Source organism: Vidua macroura, chromosome 3 (assembly GCF_024509145.1).
Source record: "Vidua macroura isolate BioBank_ID:100142 chromosome 3, ASM2450914v1, whole genome shotgun sequence".
Lineage (NCBI taxonomy): Eukaryota > Metazoa > Chordata > Aves > Passeriformes > Viduidae > Vidua > Vidua macroura.
This window is the reverse complement of record NC_071573.1, coordinates 8,275,284-8,289,656: the sequence shown is the minus strand read 5'-3', so window position 1 is coordinate 8,289,656 and position 14,373 is coordinate 8,275,284. Positions and strand designations below refer to the sequence as shown.

Sequence of the window (14,373 nt, the reverse complement as noted above, 5' to 3'; positions counted from 1 at the left end):
AAATTCCTTCCCTAAGAGAGGCCTTACTGTCTCAGGGTTGCATTTCCACCCTGTTCTGCTCATAGTCTACAGCCTTCAGTTCCCATCTGTTTCTCCCACACAAACCACATGACAGTTTTCCATAATACACTTTTCTGCCGTAAAGCAGCAAGAGAGGGATTGTGTTTGCAGGACAGAAATAGGGATGAAGGGATGTAAAGCCCTTTTGGAACCAGACAGTTACTGGTAGAGGCAAAGTCCAGGTGATTTCAGTAGAAGCAGCAGAAAGTCTTGTTTGGTGCAAATGCAAATAGTAACTGTGACTTATCTAAACCGATTTTCTTGGGCATTACCAAGAATAAACAACTATAAACAACTTTCCTTACAAATTTTAAGTGCATTCTCCAAATTCACACATTTTCTTCTGCAAAAAGAAGGAATAAAGAACTTTTTAGAAAGCATTTTTCACAAATAAGCTACTGAGAAGCAGTAAACTGCTACATGCATTACTCCCAGCTATAAATGCAAATTTTCCTATGAGGAATACATCCGACCTTGCCACAAGCAACTATTATATCTATGCCATAGGTTTAGAAGGATCCCAAACAATCTTCTGAATGACAATTCTGCTTAGAAATAATGAGTCAGAAAGAATGCTCTTTTCTGGAGTTCTGTTGATACTAGCCTTTTTTGTTCCCTATTTCACTTTCTAGATTTTTATTATTTTCAAAGTCAATTCCTTTCTGTTTTCTCTGTGGTTTTCAAGCATGCACAGAGATTTCATTTCACCCTTCATTTTGAGTTAGCATCCAGCTGAATTAAAAATGAGTAAGAATTCCTTACCTAGTAAAGTTGGCTTTTCCTGTGAGGATTCAGGCTCGGCTGAACACCTGCAGGAGCGGAGAACTATCACACCTCCGAGTACACCATCTTCATTGGCTAGAAAAGGTGAACCTGGGCAAAAGTGTTGGGGAGATTTACTTGCAATAGGAATAGTTTCTTGGGCATTTTCTTTTAAATTTGACTTTCTGCCTTTTCCCTTTAATCTTGTCACTAAGGGTTGAAAAGACTGACAGATCAAACAGTGCGTTATAAAAGCATCAGTTCTCTTTTTCCTAGTGTTTCAAAAGAATAATTTTCTAGAACATTAATCTACTAATTCACCAGCAATCAAAAATTGAAGAGCTATATGGAATAAAACAAAAACATTTAAAATTACATTTGTGAGTGCAAACCTCAAATGTAATTTGGATGGATCAAGGAAAATATAATAAAAAATGGAGCGTCAAGTTGAAAAAAAATTGTGACTCAATATTTATCTCTTTCTGTTTTACAGATTATATAAAGACATATCTAAAAATCAGACAAATTTGGGTCATTTTTACAGTTTATTCATTTTTGCCAATTTAAAACCCTTTGTACAGAGGCATCATCAAACTGCTACACTGTCTCCCTTGCTGTTTGATGAATACTAACAGAAAAGCCTAAGCACATCCTTTTTACAGTGGCTCCTCTGTTGTTAATTTTAGACATAAGATAAAAAGTCTCCTATAAAAAAAAAAAAAAGCTCCTTTAAAGCTGGAAAAGCTTTAAAGGTAGCTGAACCAAGCCTTTTTTCTCTGGTCTGCAATTTGAAATAAGATTCCTGTTGCTTTAAATGTGGAAACAATGGTATAATTTACATACAATTTAAAATGTCTTGAGCCACAAAATTAATCAAGAACATTAATCAAGAATGGTGCCTTCTTGCACTTAGGCTCATAGACATCCTAGTTAAATATATGCATTATACTGTCATTTAAAACTGAACATACAATTGCAACAGCCATTTACTGTAATTCTTTTCAATGCTTTTTTTTTTTAAATAAATTAGTGTACAGACACTGTAATTTGCCAGCCACTAGAACTTCAGAGCAGCTCTATTCATCAGCCTCCTTTAACTTGCCCACAGCTATTTGTATGATTAAAATTACTCCTTTAATGCAAATAACAACAAAACAGCCCAATAAAAACCAACTTTGAGCATTACCATAAGGAAAACTAAAAGCTTTATCGTGTTTTCTCTAAACCTAGAGCAGCCACCTTGAAAAATGATACAAGGTGGTGACTGCAATAGAAGCCCACATTGCAGGAAAATAATAAATGCAGCATGCTTAATAAACAGTAGTATCATATTTGATGTAATGCAAACAGATTATTATCTTTAAAGTGCCACTTGCTTTGTAAAAGAACTATTACTAGTTATACCTGGTAATACACCTCCTGAATTACTCACTGACTGCAACCAAGTCCCTGTGAAACAAGAATCCAGCCCATGATTAAGTAGCAGATAAAACAGGAAAATATGTTTGGTTAAAACAGAAACACAAGGCTTGGAAAGTTGTGAAGAGTTTTACCACCCAAGTCAAAATCAGGCACTTCAAAGACAATGAACTTGATCTGCAGACCCAATCTTACATTAAACTGCACAAATTATTTAGGCTCTAAGCCACGGTGAAAAGTCTAAGCTCTCTAAGCTGAGGCAAAAAGTCATTGCAAAGAGACTGAAGTAGTTCTGGTTTCTTTCTAATAAGCAGTTTCTCCTTCCCTTTCAAGAGCTGTGAAAGATTCTTCCAAGGTTCTAGTGAAAAATATTAATTATCTCTTTAATTAGAATGGCTAAAAATCTTCTACTTCATCAGAACACAGCCACCAAACAGTATTCACAGCAGACAGCACATTCGAGGCCACAGTAAAACACTGGGACTGTATGAATGCACATACACCAGACAGTAACTACTGATTGTAGTTTGTAGAGTTGGTTCCACTGAAGTGTTGTTCTAGAAATGCTTCCATTAGTTTAATAATTTATTTTAGGGATTTTGTTTCTCTCACACTCTGAAAAAAATAGATGAAAGGGAAGTCTGTAAATAAGCTAATTACATATTTCATAATTTTCCCAGTATTTTTGTCAATTATGCCATCATGACTGATCAAACTGTCAGTAATCTGAGTAACCTGTATATGGTCTTTTGAAATTTCACAAGGCTTAGAAAAGACTCTGCAGCAGAACACGTAACACTGCATTTCCATCAAAAAACTTCCATTTTTACAGAAGTAAATGTTTTGCAAGAACAAAACATTCACCTTCTGCGAAACACAGAATTAAAAAAACAATCACTCAAAGCAGGTGTTTTTTTGAAAAAGGGTTTAAATAAGTAATTTAAAATTTGAGCTTCAAGCACATAAGACAAAGTCTTCAGCTTACAACTTCATCCAAAAAGATGCTCAACCTCTGTCAGCAGAGAAGAAGAAATTCTGTCAGCATAAATAGCATTTATTTATTGCCATTAAACATGGTATCCATTATATATTGCCCTAAGTACGTACACAATTTGTTTTCTGAACAAATTACTTCCTTCAACGATTATGCACCACAGACGCTTTATTACCAGTCCACAAAACTCACAGGCTTTGAAGACCTGCCACCCTACTGCAACTGGAAAACTCCAGAAGAGGATTAATTTAATAACACTGCACCTGATAAAAGTGTGAGAAAGTCTTAACTTCAGCACCAATAAAACACAATAGATGGGCAAGACACTGACTTCTTTAAGAATGACACAGATTGGACCCTTAGACTAAGAAGAAATAGTCTTCTTCTTCATGTTGGTTATGCCACATGAAACCAGGTCACACTGCACTAACTTTGTAGCAGTACTACTGGTGTGAGATGAATAAAATTACTTAAAGTGACTTTTAGCAGGTAATTTGAATGAAGTATTGAACCAAATGTCTTAAAAATTTGTGTTATGCAAACAAAGCAAGGATGATGGGAGACATTATCTCTCCTACACACAAAAACATAGCTTTCCTTGCCCTTTTGATCTTCTACACCACTTCATCATCACCTGCAGAATGAGCATTATTCTGGAATGGTGGGAAAAGTCTGAAAAAGTACATACCCCTTGTTTCCATCTCCAAACACAAGCAGCAAATGAAGACACAGTCACTTGCAAAGATTCAGGATCTTCCCACCCACACCACTTCCAAGGGCCACCCTGCTTCCCCATTTCTGTTGAAGGCTGCCATTCCCAGAAACATCAGGAGCAAACTGTGTGACTACACCCTCACCCATCCCAGATGCCTTCAGCAGCAAGTTCAGCTAAATCATCTCAGTGCAAAATCAGCAACAATACAGTGTATGTCTCCAATTCACTGCCTAAATTGTGGAGAATCAACCTCTAAGAAGTGTCAAAAATTAATTGCCTTCAATAATAATATTACAGTATTCTATGTTACAGTAAATTCAGGCTGTTTCTCTGCTCTTAAAAATCAGACCCTAAACCAAATTAAATACATGCTGAAAAGCATATTGTTTAAAAGTTATTTATTTTCCAATTAAAGCAATTTTTCAAAACTGTTAAAAGAGGGATTCAAATATAATACCTTTTTTAAACAAGGATCTTTCTAGATATGTGGACCTACTGATGATGATTACAATTATGCTAAAGAGTATATTTTAATAAACTAGACAGTGCAAATGAGTAGGTCTATGGTAAGTAAAATTCCAGACAGCTGAATGCTATGCATCTATCACTGAATCTCTAAAAATAATGGTACAAAAGCAGTATTATACTTTATTTTTAAAGAGAATCCATGTACCATACCCACCAATTAATTTGACTGTTCTCAACACTGTGAATTCAAAGGTTAGGAACATATTTCATCAATTTAGTTCTAAAACTCATTTTTGTTACAGACAACCGATTGAGAAAAAGAATAACAGAGCAGACTTTTGTAAAATATAACAATATAGGTAATGACCTTTTTCTTTTTAGTATTATAATTAGTATTTCAAGAGGAGGAGAAAAAGTGGAACTAAAATACTACCATGTATATTAAAGGCAGAATGGTTTCTCATTAGAAGAAAAAAGTGATCTGGCTCCCACCTCCTACACCATTTTTTCTCTCTCTGTACTTTTCAGAAAGACAGGTTTTCCTCTACAAATTCAAAATTTAGTTAAAATAAAACCAAAACATGCCTACTACCCAAAAATATTGTTTTCCAGTGCAATAAAATAGAATTGCTGGACAAATCTTTGATCTAATAGCTTGCTAATGACAAAATTACAAAAACCTGGAGCTTTAAATATCATTTTAAGTCTCATGAAGCTCAGTGTTCCTTTCCCAGTTACACTGGCATACCACTGAGGAATGTGGGATGAAAAACCCAAAGTGAAACTCCAACTGCAGCATTAACTAATAATGTTAGCACTGACTGGCCACGGCAGAGAAGGGGTAGGACAAAGCTCAACTACTTTGTTATTGATATGCGACATACAGAAACCATTACTACATTTTTATTTATGTATTTTGTATGTTATTAATCTGCAGTAATGGTCTCTCAAAAACAAGCAAGCAGGTCATCACAGCTACTCCACATTCCCTGATCCCATGAAGTTCTGGCAGAGCAGCCAGAGCTGAACATGACGACCCAGGTTCAGCTGCTGATCAGGGACAGAACTGAGAGATTTCACAAGTGCTAAAGCAAAAAATGGCCTCAACATTCAGCCTTGCTCTGGAGGAGCTACAGTTATAAGTGAAGAACACTTTTTCTTCAGCATCTCTTGTAAATTAAAGCTCTCACATGATGAAGATTGTTTCCTCCAGATCATGGGAATGAAGTTGTTCACTTCTGATCCTGTGCCTTTTTTCCCCATTTGTAGTTACTGCATAGAATCATTCTAGCACAGATTCAACACAAAGCTGTAAATGAAGTGTTTTATTTACACTTACCCAGCTGAAGAATGAACCAGCTGCTCATCAGATGTTCTACATTCACACTCTTCTATAGCAGAGAAACCATTACCAGTTTCGTTGTTTACGTCAGCTTTCAAAGGATTAGAACTTGGGTCTGAACACTGACTGTGATGTGGTGTAACCAATTAAGTGCTTCAGCATCCCCCTGTTTTAACAGAGGGCAACTAGACAATTCTAAACCTTCTTGTGCACTGTGAGAGTGAAACTCTGACTTTTTCAGGTCAACAGTCTACAGATCACCTTGGCCACTGGACTGTCAGCTTGTGTACAGAATGTGGTGGAAGTGAAGCTGTTTGCCACTCTGCTTCTGCTATGTATCCCACTAAACTCCAAATATAATAAGCACTAAATGAAGCCTGCTTTTAATTTTATGCACCATTATTTGGTGAACATTTAAGCACAAGCTGTCTCAAGTCAGTGGTCTTTATATTTCATGATACATTAAGTTACAACATCTATATTGAAACTTTAAAGAAGCTGCAAGAGAAAACACCTGCACTTTAAAACTTCAAGGGTAAGATTTTAAGAAATTAAATAACTGAGGATACCACAGACCAATAAATTCCCAATGCTTTTGACATGGAGAAGCATAGGGAGGACCTATACAAATCCTTGTGGAACATCACCACGTTGTGTTTGTGAAACTTCAGGATCACTTCATTCTTTTCAGAAATCTTTTTCTCTGTGAAATGGAAAAGCATAATAATGCTTCCATAGTTTGTTTCCCCTGCTAGAAAACCACAAAGGATACTACAAAGCTTAGAGTGGTGCAGCACCAAAGGAAACTATAATGCCCTATAAAGTAACTATAACACTGTGCAATGCCAGTCACAGTCTTCTTACTGTTGAAGTACAAGGCTTTTTCCTCCCCAGCAAGCATAACTAATTATCAGGAAATTCATTTTCTATGATTCCTAGCTGTCCAAAGTCCTGATCAGAAGAGAGGATTTTGACACTAACTTTCTAGAAGTGTCAGCATTATTCTTTTGCTATTACCTTTCTGCGGACTTCGCTCAACTGAAGCGCAGTTTAAAAATGCAAGAATAGAGAAACATATCTCTGCTAAGGAAAGAACAAATATCAGATTCCAACTATGTCTTTCAGCTCATTATTTTCTAATACTTCATAAGAAGTTCTAAAGTACCATTAGTAATGCTGCCATTGTTAAAAGCCCAGATTTCCTGCCAATGAGATGACACAAATATTTACTCTAAGTCTACATTAGAGTCTACAAACACAAACTTGGCTGCATTTGAAAGGAATGATGAGTAACAAAATCCACCGTTCTTCTGCTTGGAAGGTACTTATGTTTACAGAACACCATTCTTTAACTGTGAACCAAGCCTTCTGCGCTCTTTGACTAAAGATATGGCGCCCATTCCATTTACAAAAAGTCTATATTTAATTTCTCTCACTTCTGATTCAACCATCAGTTGTGCATTCTCCACAGTAAGCTGGCTCTGATAAAGGATGAGAGAAGCACATCTGACATGAGTTTGTTCATCACCTGCTGTTTAAACAGCACTCACTGTCTAAGCCAGGCATTCCCTAGCTGGAAGGATTCCCAGGACTCTGCAGAGACTCAGAGAGTCCTGTAAACAGGAAGCACCAATCTGATGGCTACTGCCAAAATCAGCTGTTCATTCCTCTGAGACAAGTAACACACATTTTGACTTCTGATAAAACATTCTAGCTCAGATTTGTTAAAGGCTGGGGTTTTTTCCAATGCCTTGGTCCATTATAATTCTGGTGACAGTTTGAAAGACCACAAAGCAGGGCTCTAAGGAAGGCAAGGGAAGCATCCATGCTATCAGCAAGGAATCTATTACCCCATTTTATCCTGATGTTTCACAATAAGAAATTCTGCACCATACCACACATCCTGTGCTATCAACTAACACATTACTTATGAAAAGTCACAGGAAAAAACCTATTTAGTATAAACCTACCGTTTTTAGGTGTAATACACATTTTTAACTGTTGCACTGTATTTGCCATGTGTAACTTTGCATTCCATCTGCAGAATTGCCAAGATGGCCACAATTTCTCTACCAGCTACAAACTCAATACTATGTCACATGTAACCAGCAAGATGTATCTGGTCTTTGATGTTTTCCTCAATCAGTCTTCATTCACAGGACAGCTGAGCACAAACTAGATTTTTTGTTTTCTACTCCAAGCACTTCACCTACACAAAACACAAATGTGGCAGTATCTTTTTTCCCCACATCAGCACTGCCCTGAGTATAACTGAGCAGATACTACACAGTCTTGCTGTCAGGCAGCAGAAGCTGCAGTGGTAAGTTTCTGAAAATACAAGCCAGACCTGTCCTGAATTAAAACTTTAAAAAGGAATTACAAAGCATTTATATAAATGTTATATAAACTTTTTTTCAAATTTTCTTTTCATGAAGAGCATTAATTTAATCCTGTCTCTCACTCTGTTCTTTCTGCTGTTTAGCTGGGTTTAGTGTTTTCCCAAGGCAATAACACATCACACTGATACCCTGATACCTCTGTCTGTGCAGCTCCTCTTCCTCTGCAATTGATAGTTCAAGTGTAACAAATTCTTCAGCAACCTTTAATAGGCTTTTATCTCCAACAGAAACATTTTCACATTTCCACTAAAGAACACAATGCATATATCACATAGGAGCCAGTTAACATTTAATATGCAAAGTGGTGGCAAAATACGTTTGCATTAAACAAGCAAAATGAGAATTCCATTTTTTGGTAACCATTACCAAACCTAACAAAGAAAACCCAGAAAACTCAAAGCAACTCAAAGAAGGCACCTTTAACTAAGACAATTTAAATTTTGGGCTTTTATCAGCCAGTCTCTATGAATTACTTCATCAGTAGGTTTCCATCTTGTGTGTGTACATCCATTAATATGAAATCGCAGAAGGCTTCATAAAATTTGGGCTTGCTTTTAATACTCTTAGAACAAATAGCAGAATAAATTTTAAGAGCATGGATTAAAGATCTGACTTTCTTAAAGTTAGGCCACTTCCATACAACACCTGCAAAGCAGGTTACAAATTAGCAAAGCTATCACAAGCATCCTTCCTAAACGCTCCTTTTGGGTACACAAACTCCTAATTTTGTGCCACTATGCACTGGAATGAGTGTTTAAATAGAAAAAGCTACATTTTTGCTGCTTGGATTAGAATCTTTTTGGGGAACACACAGAGTGTTCTGCACTCTTACAACACCTAGAAATGACTGCAGTACAGCAGCACATTATCAAGTGCAGTCTTTCAATGCGAAGGTGACTTCCCTTCAAAAAGTCAAATGTCAGAAGCAGAATCTAACATGGATTCAACACTTCAAAAGAAAATCAAGAAGTTGCAATGCACTGCTTGCCAAGACCAAGGGCATTAGTCCCTGGGACCCCAAAAGGTGTGTATATGCCCCTCTTTCAGTTCCAATTAAAGTATCACAAAATGAGCTTTGGCAATACAGTGTACAAGTATTATGTTGTCCATAAGAAATTTTCAATATTAAAATTGTCTTTGGATTCTAAAGCTTGAAAAATTTTAAGGAGTTATGAAAACACTGCAAGTCAACATATACACCAGAAGCTTCACTGGAATTTTCAAAAGGGCAAGGATTTTATGGTTATTTTAAAAATCCACTTTCATATTTTCCTTATGATTTGAGGAAAGAAAACAAGATCTATATTTACAAGAAATTGAAGATATATTACACAATTCTCTTAAATCAATTTTTTTTTAACAAAGTATATTTCACTTTTTCAATAAATTAATTTTATTATGTAAATAGCAAACCAGAATCTGTCTGTCTAAAGCATTTAATTAGAACATGAAATGGTTTTGAGGTTTACTATTTTTAAAAGGGTTAACATGATGAATAATTTTTACTAATGGTCCTAACCTATCAATTCTAAAACATGCAATTGTACACCACAGCCCATGATTCAGACAGGAAATTCTTTCTTCAAACCTCTCCGGTATTCTATGACTCACATAACAATTGAGGTATTTCCAAGGGTTTGCCTTTAAATTTCGTAATATATTCTTCTGTAGTTTAACATTTTTCAGATGTAACACGAGACTAAATCTGAAGCCAACTGCAACACAAAGCTTCAACAGAAATCACAAGAATAAGTATCACTGATAGAGTTACATGCATTTTCAACTAACTTGCATTTAGGCAATTTGGGCCATATACTCACCAATAAACTTGTTTTGCATAGTCTCTAGGAGAGCTTGGTGGGCATCCTCTGTTTGCAAAGCACATGAACATTCTCTGGCCAGTATGGTCCGGACAAGGTGCTCTCCACAACCTAAAGAAATATTAAAATTGGGAATAGTCAAAATACAGATATCACTTTGAAGAAACCCGGTAATTAATTTATATCATCATGTTAATTTGGCTGTGATGATGCAAAATAATGACATTTTCTTCACAGTGATGCAAACGACAAGTTTCTACCACACGTTTTTATTTTTCAAAAAGGCTGACATGGAGTCACTGAAAAATTCAATTAAGTCAGTGGTTTTCTCACAACTTTCCTGAAATTTCGACTCCACAACCAAACAAAAATTAAGTACAGAAAAAAGAAACAGCAACACTGTCTCTAACGTAGCATCTTTATCCAGATAAAATCCTCTTACTAACCATTCTCTTGGGAAAGATCCTTGCATGCAACTCTTCAAACCAAGAACAACTTCAGTGACACAGTAACTGAATGACAGAATCTGTCTTTTGCATGACAGAATCTTCTACTTAGTCCATCTGATTCAGCCTTTTTGCAACAAATGAATACATTAATTCAGCCATGCTGTTTTGCCAGAGTGGCTGGTCACCAGACCCCTAATACAAATTCCTGTAATTTTTAAAGGTTTATCCTTAAAAAATTAAAAAGCTTCTGCAAACAATCACTTATTGCCTTAGTGCTTTCTGTACCTATCCCCCTGAAACCTGTTTTTGGTAAAGACAAGCAGGTCATTACTGCTACTCTTGTTCTGTAGGAACACTTTCACACCTGCTATTTTTTTCTCCACACACTTTCCCCTTCCTGTACTGTGCTTTGGGACATACAGCTGCAGCCAAATGGCACCATGAATGTTTACTGGACTAGCTGGAGTTGTTGGACAGAAAATTCACTGCTGATACCTTCTCCGTATAGGCCTACACTACTTAGGCCTCCTGTTGACATTTTTCCTTAAGGGCAGGGAAGCAGACAAAGCAGCTAGAAGAGGTTTAACCAAGAGCCAGGTGAACTGTTGTTATCCCGTTAGGAAAGAAAAAAACACAACTAACGTAGAGTTGTAATGTAACAATGATCTCAAATTATCTAAATGCAAGTGACTACATTTTGATCAGATTTGTAACTTATCAGGACCTAAAACTGCATTAGACACTAGAATACACAGAGAGAAGTCAGATACAGTCTGTTCACAATTATATGTAAATATTTCTAGCATATTTCTCATTAAATACAACAAGATGATGCAAGCAGTGGAATCATAAAAAAAAAAAAAAATCTGTTATAATACAGTTGGACTTATTAGCTCAGGTACAGAACTACATAAATACACCTATACAGCCTCCAGAAACAAATTTATGGCTGGAAACAATCTAGTTGCTTCCAAGTGGCAGGGAGCTGGAGCTGGTAAGACATCAGACCTAGGCTGGCTTCAGACAAAGGCAGCTCAGTCTCCACAGGTAACTCACACCTTACTGGAAGCACTAACAAGCCCAGAACAGAGACACTGGCTGAAGCCAGCCTAGATGTGGCACAAAGAAAAATTTAATAAATAAACCCAACCCAAAGTGGCTCCAGTGCAGCCTGCTGAGTCTCTCATCACTGTGCACATGCTGAGTTTAGAGCACTGACTGGTGTGGGTACAACGGGGCACAAACACGTTGGCAGGTCCAGCACTGTGTATTGCAACAACTCACAGATGGGTTCCTAGTTCTTCTCACCATTTTAAACTCTAACACGGCAACCTACTCAAAGAATCTCCCTCTCTGGCTACTTGACACACAATTACACCCTTCCCCTTAAATGCACAGTGAGTTTCCACTGTTCTTAAAAATTTGCTAATAGAGGAGGAAAAAAAAATTACCCCCCTCATTTTCAAGATTAAAACCCAATCCCTCCCCCCCACCCCCCCCAAAAAAAAAACCCAAAAAATGAAAAAACAACAAACAACGCCCTCTGGAGCATCATGGATGCATTAGATGTCAGATAATCAGCCCAGAGACCAGATTGCTGAAACACTGTGTACAAATGTCCCAAAATCCTGCTATGTTCAATCTTTACATAAATACCCTGGTCTTCAGTTATGCGCCCCTGCTAATGGGAAGTGTCTCCTGATTAATACAATTCAGCTAAACTGAGTTGTTTGAAGTGAGACACTTTGGCATTGAATCTACATACAATTGGCACAACAGAAACACAAAAAAATTCTTTGTATAGCAAACAGACTGAGTAAAATCCAGTAACAAATTTAGAGGAAAATGAAAGAGCAAAAATACTACAACATTTTGTTGTAGGGAAGACAAGGGAAGACAAGGGAAGTTGTTCTTGAGAGCACAAGGGAAAAAATGTTTTCATCGAGACTGTCAAGCTCTCCAGTTAATGAGAGAAGTGTCCTGGTTAGGAGATAATCTTCAAGAGGCTCATGCAATACAGCAACCTCAGCAACTGCTTACAGGAGGGTCTGTCTATTCATTTGTCTCATTATACTCACACTCTGAAGCTTCTGTCCACAATAGAACTGTGAGTTATCTACTATTTATTCCAAAGTGATGGATGAAGAATATGAAAAAACCCCACAAGATGCATTTTACCCATAGATCACAACATGGACATCACTTTTTTAAAACTAGGAAACTTTAATCACTATGAAGCTTTGCTGTAACAACTAAAACTAAACAGGCATATGCTCCGGCAAAAACTGAGAAAGCTGTTTTTTTCTTGAAAAAAGCTGTTAGTACCTTTAAAATATAACATGTAACACTTTCAAATATAACTATATGAATAAGAAGCAGGGGACTTAGAAGAGGAATCAAACAAATGAGACACATAAATCAGTGAGGCTATGTATCTTCAGTGCATCAAGTAATAAAACCAGATGTTACTACTTTACAGTTTTCAAGTGTTTCCTAAATTGGAATAAAAAAATAAATGGCCATTTTTTAGCACGATGTATAATATTATTTCCCCCCCAAGAGAATTACTTTATTGAAGAGTTCCCATAATATCAAGTCTGCTTCAAAAAAAATTCAGAGAGAGAAAACTTAATATGGGTTAAAAACAGTTGCAGCCCACGTCCCCATCCAGGGGGAACCACAAGGAAAGTAGCTTTGAAATTCTACTAACACATCACACATCTCTACATCCCCACAGACAAAGTCATTGCTTTTTGTCATATTTATGTCAACCTATAAGGCAACAAACTTACAGACTGCTACTGGCAGCGTATGTAAAAATCTTTCAGCACATTGCTTGCTGGCAGTCTGCAGGGACAGATAACTAAGGAAAACAATTCCCCCCTTTGCAAAAGAAAAATTTGTTACTGTAGTTTTTGATGTAGGAACATCTATTTCTGAAGAAGAAGAAAAAAAAAAAAAAACAACTAAGCAGTGTGTCACATACTTTGACCAGATACAGGCTGAGAAAAAGAATTACACTTTCTATTATCTCAAGTCAGAACGAAATTTCTTGCAGGTTTAACAGATCTATATGTCTGTATAGCATCAAACTGTAGATAATACTAGGACTAGGCACAAAATTAATGTATACATTACTAGAGCAATCAAAACTGATTAATAACTTAAAATACAAAATTGTGGGTTCAAATTTATAGTTCCAGTCACTTTAGTCTAACCGCCAGCAGTAGCCAACTTCCAAAAAAGTTGTATTAACATGACTCAAGACAGCAATTCCAGTGAAAACTACTTAAACACATTTCCAAATCATGCACACAAGTTGATGAAAACGTAAATCTGATTAATTTGCTTAACTATCTCACATTATACTACATTTAACTGCAAGTGTTAATACATTTGGCATTTCTTTCACTGAATAGTACTACCAAGTACAACCAAACCAAGAGAGACTCTCACTAAGAATTTTTCAATTCTACATTAAAGTCTCAAATACATTTGTTTTAGTAACTTTCCTGTAAACAGAGTTAAAATAATTTTACTATCCTGCCCCAGTTATGATGATGACTTCTTCAGTATTCCGAAGCTCATTATATTTCAGAGATGAATATTTTGCAATGACAGACAAATGCTTCCCTAAGATTTCACACATGAGTGACTCAAATGCAGATGACTAGCTGGAAAAATTTACTGGGTTAAATTAGAGCTTCACATTGAAGTAACTTTCATAAAATAAACAAATTATTTTCCTAACACAGTAATATTCTGCAAACACCATGTTGCCTACTTGTAACTCCTCTGCTGTCAAAAAAAAAACTACTGTTGGAACTGCTGTTGTCCATGTTTGCAGGGCTAAGTACAATTAACTGCCTTCCTCTAGTATTGCTTCTGGCAAAGGCAAAAACACTTCTACAGAAAACAAAGAGTTTATAGAGACTATTTTGATAA

At 36.4% G+C, this 14,373-nt stretch overlaps 1 protein-coding gene across 7 annotated transcripts in view; it reads right to left on the bottom strand.

Moving 5' to 3' along the window:
• The window catches only part of TASP1 (taspase 1), an 80,655-nt gene that overhangs the window by 14,187 nt on the left and 52,095 nt on the right, over positions 1-14,373 (bottom strand). For 3 of the 7 annotated variants that reach the window (XM_053973855.1, XM_053973857.1, XM_053973856.1), the window contains exons 11-12: positions 9,980-10,090; positions 823-933 (exon numbers count right to left, since the gene is read on the bottom strand). In XM_053973855.1, coding sequence (XP_053829830.1) covers positions 823-933; positions 9,980-10,090 — 222 coding nt within the window. Of the gene's footprint in view, positions 1-822; positions 934-2,226; positions 2,272-8,295; positions 8,406-9,770; positions 9,888-9,979; positions 10,091-14,373 lie in introns of those variants that run through there. The other 4 variants (XR_008436357.1, XR_008436358.1, XR_008436360.1 and 1 more) reach the window with 4 other exon arrangements.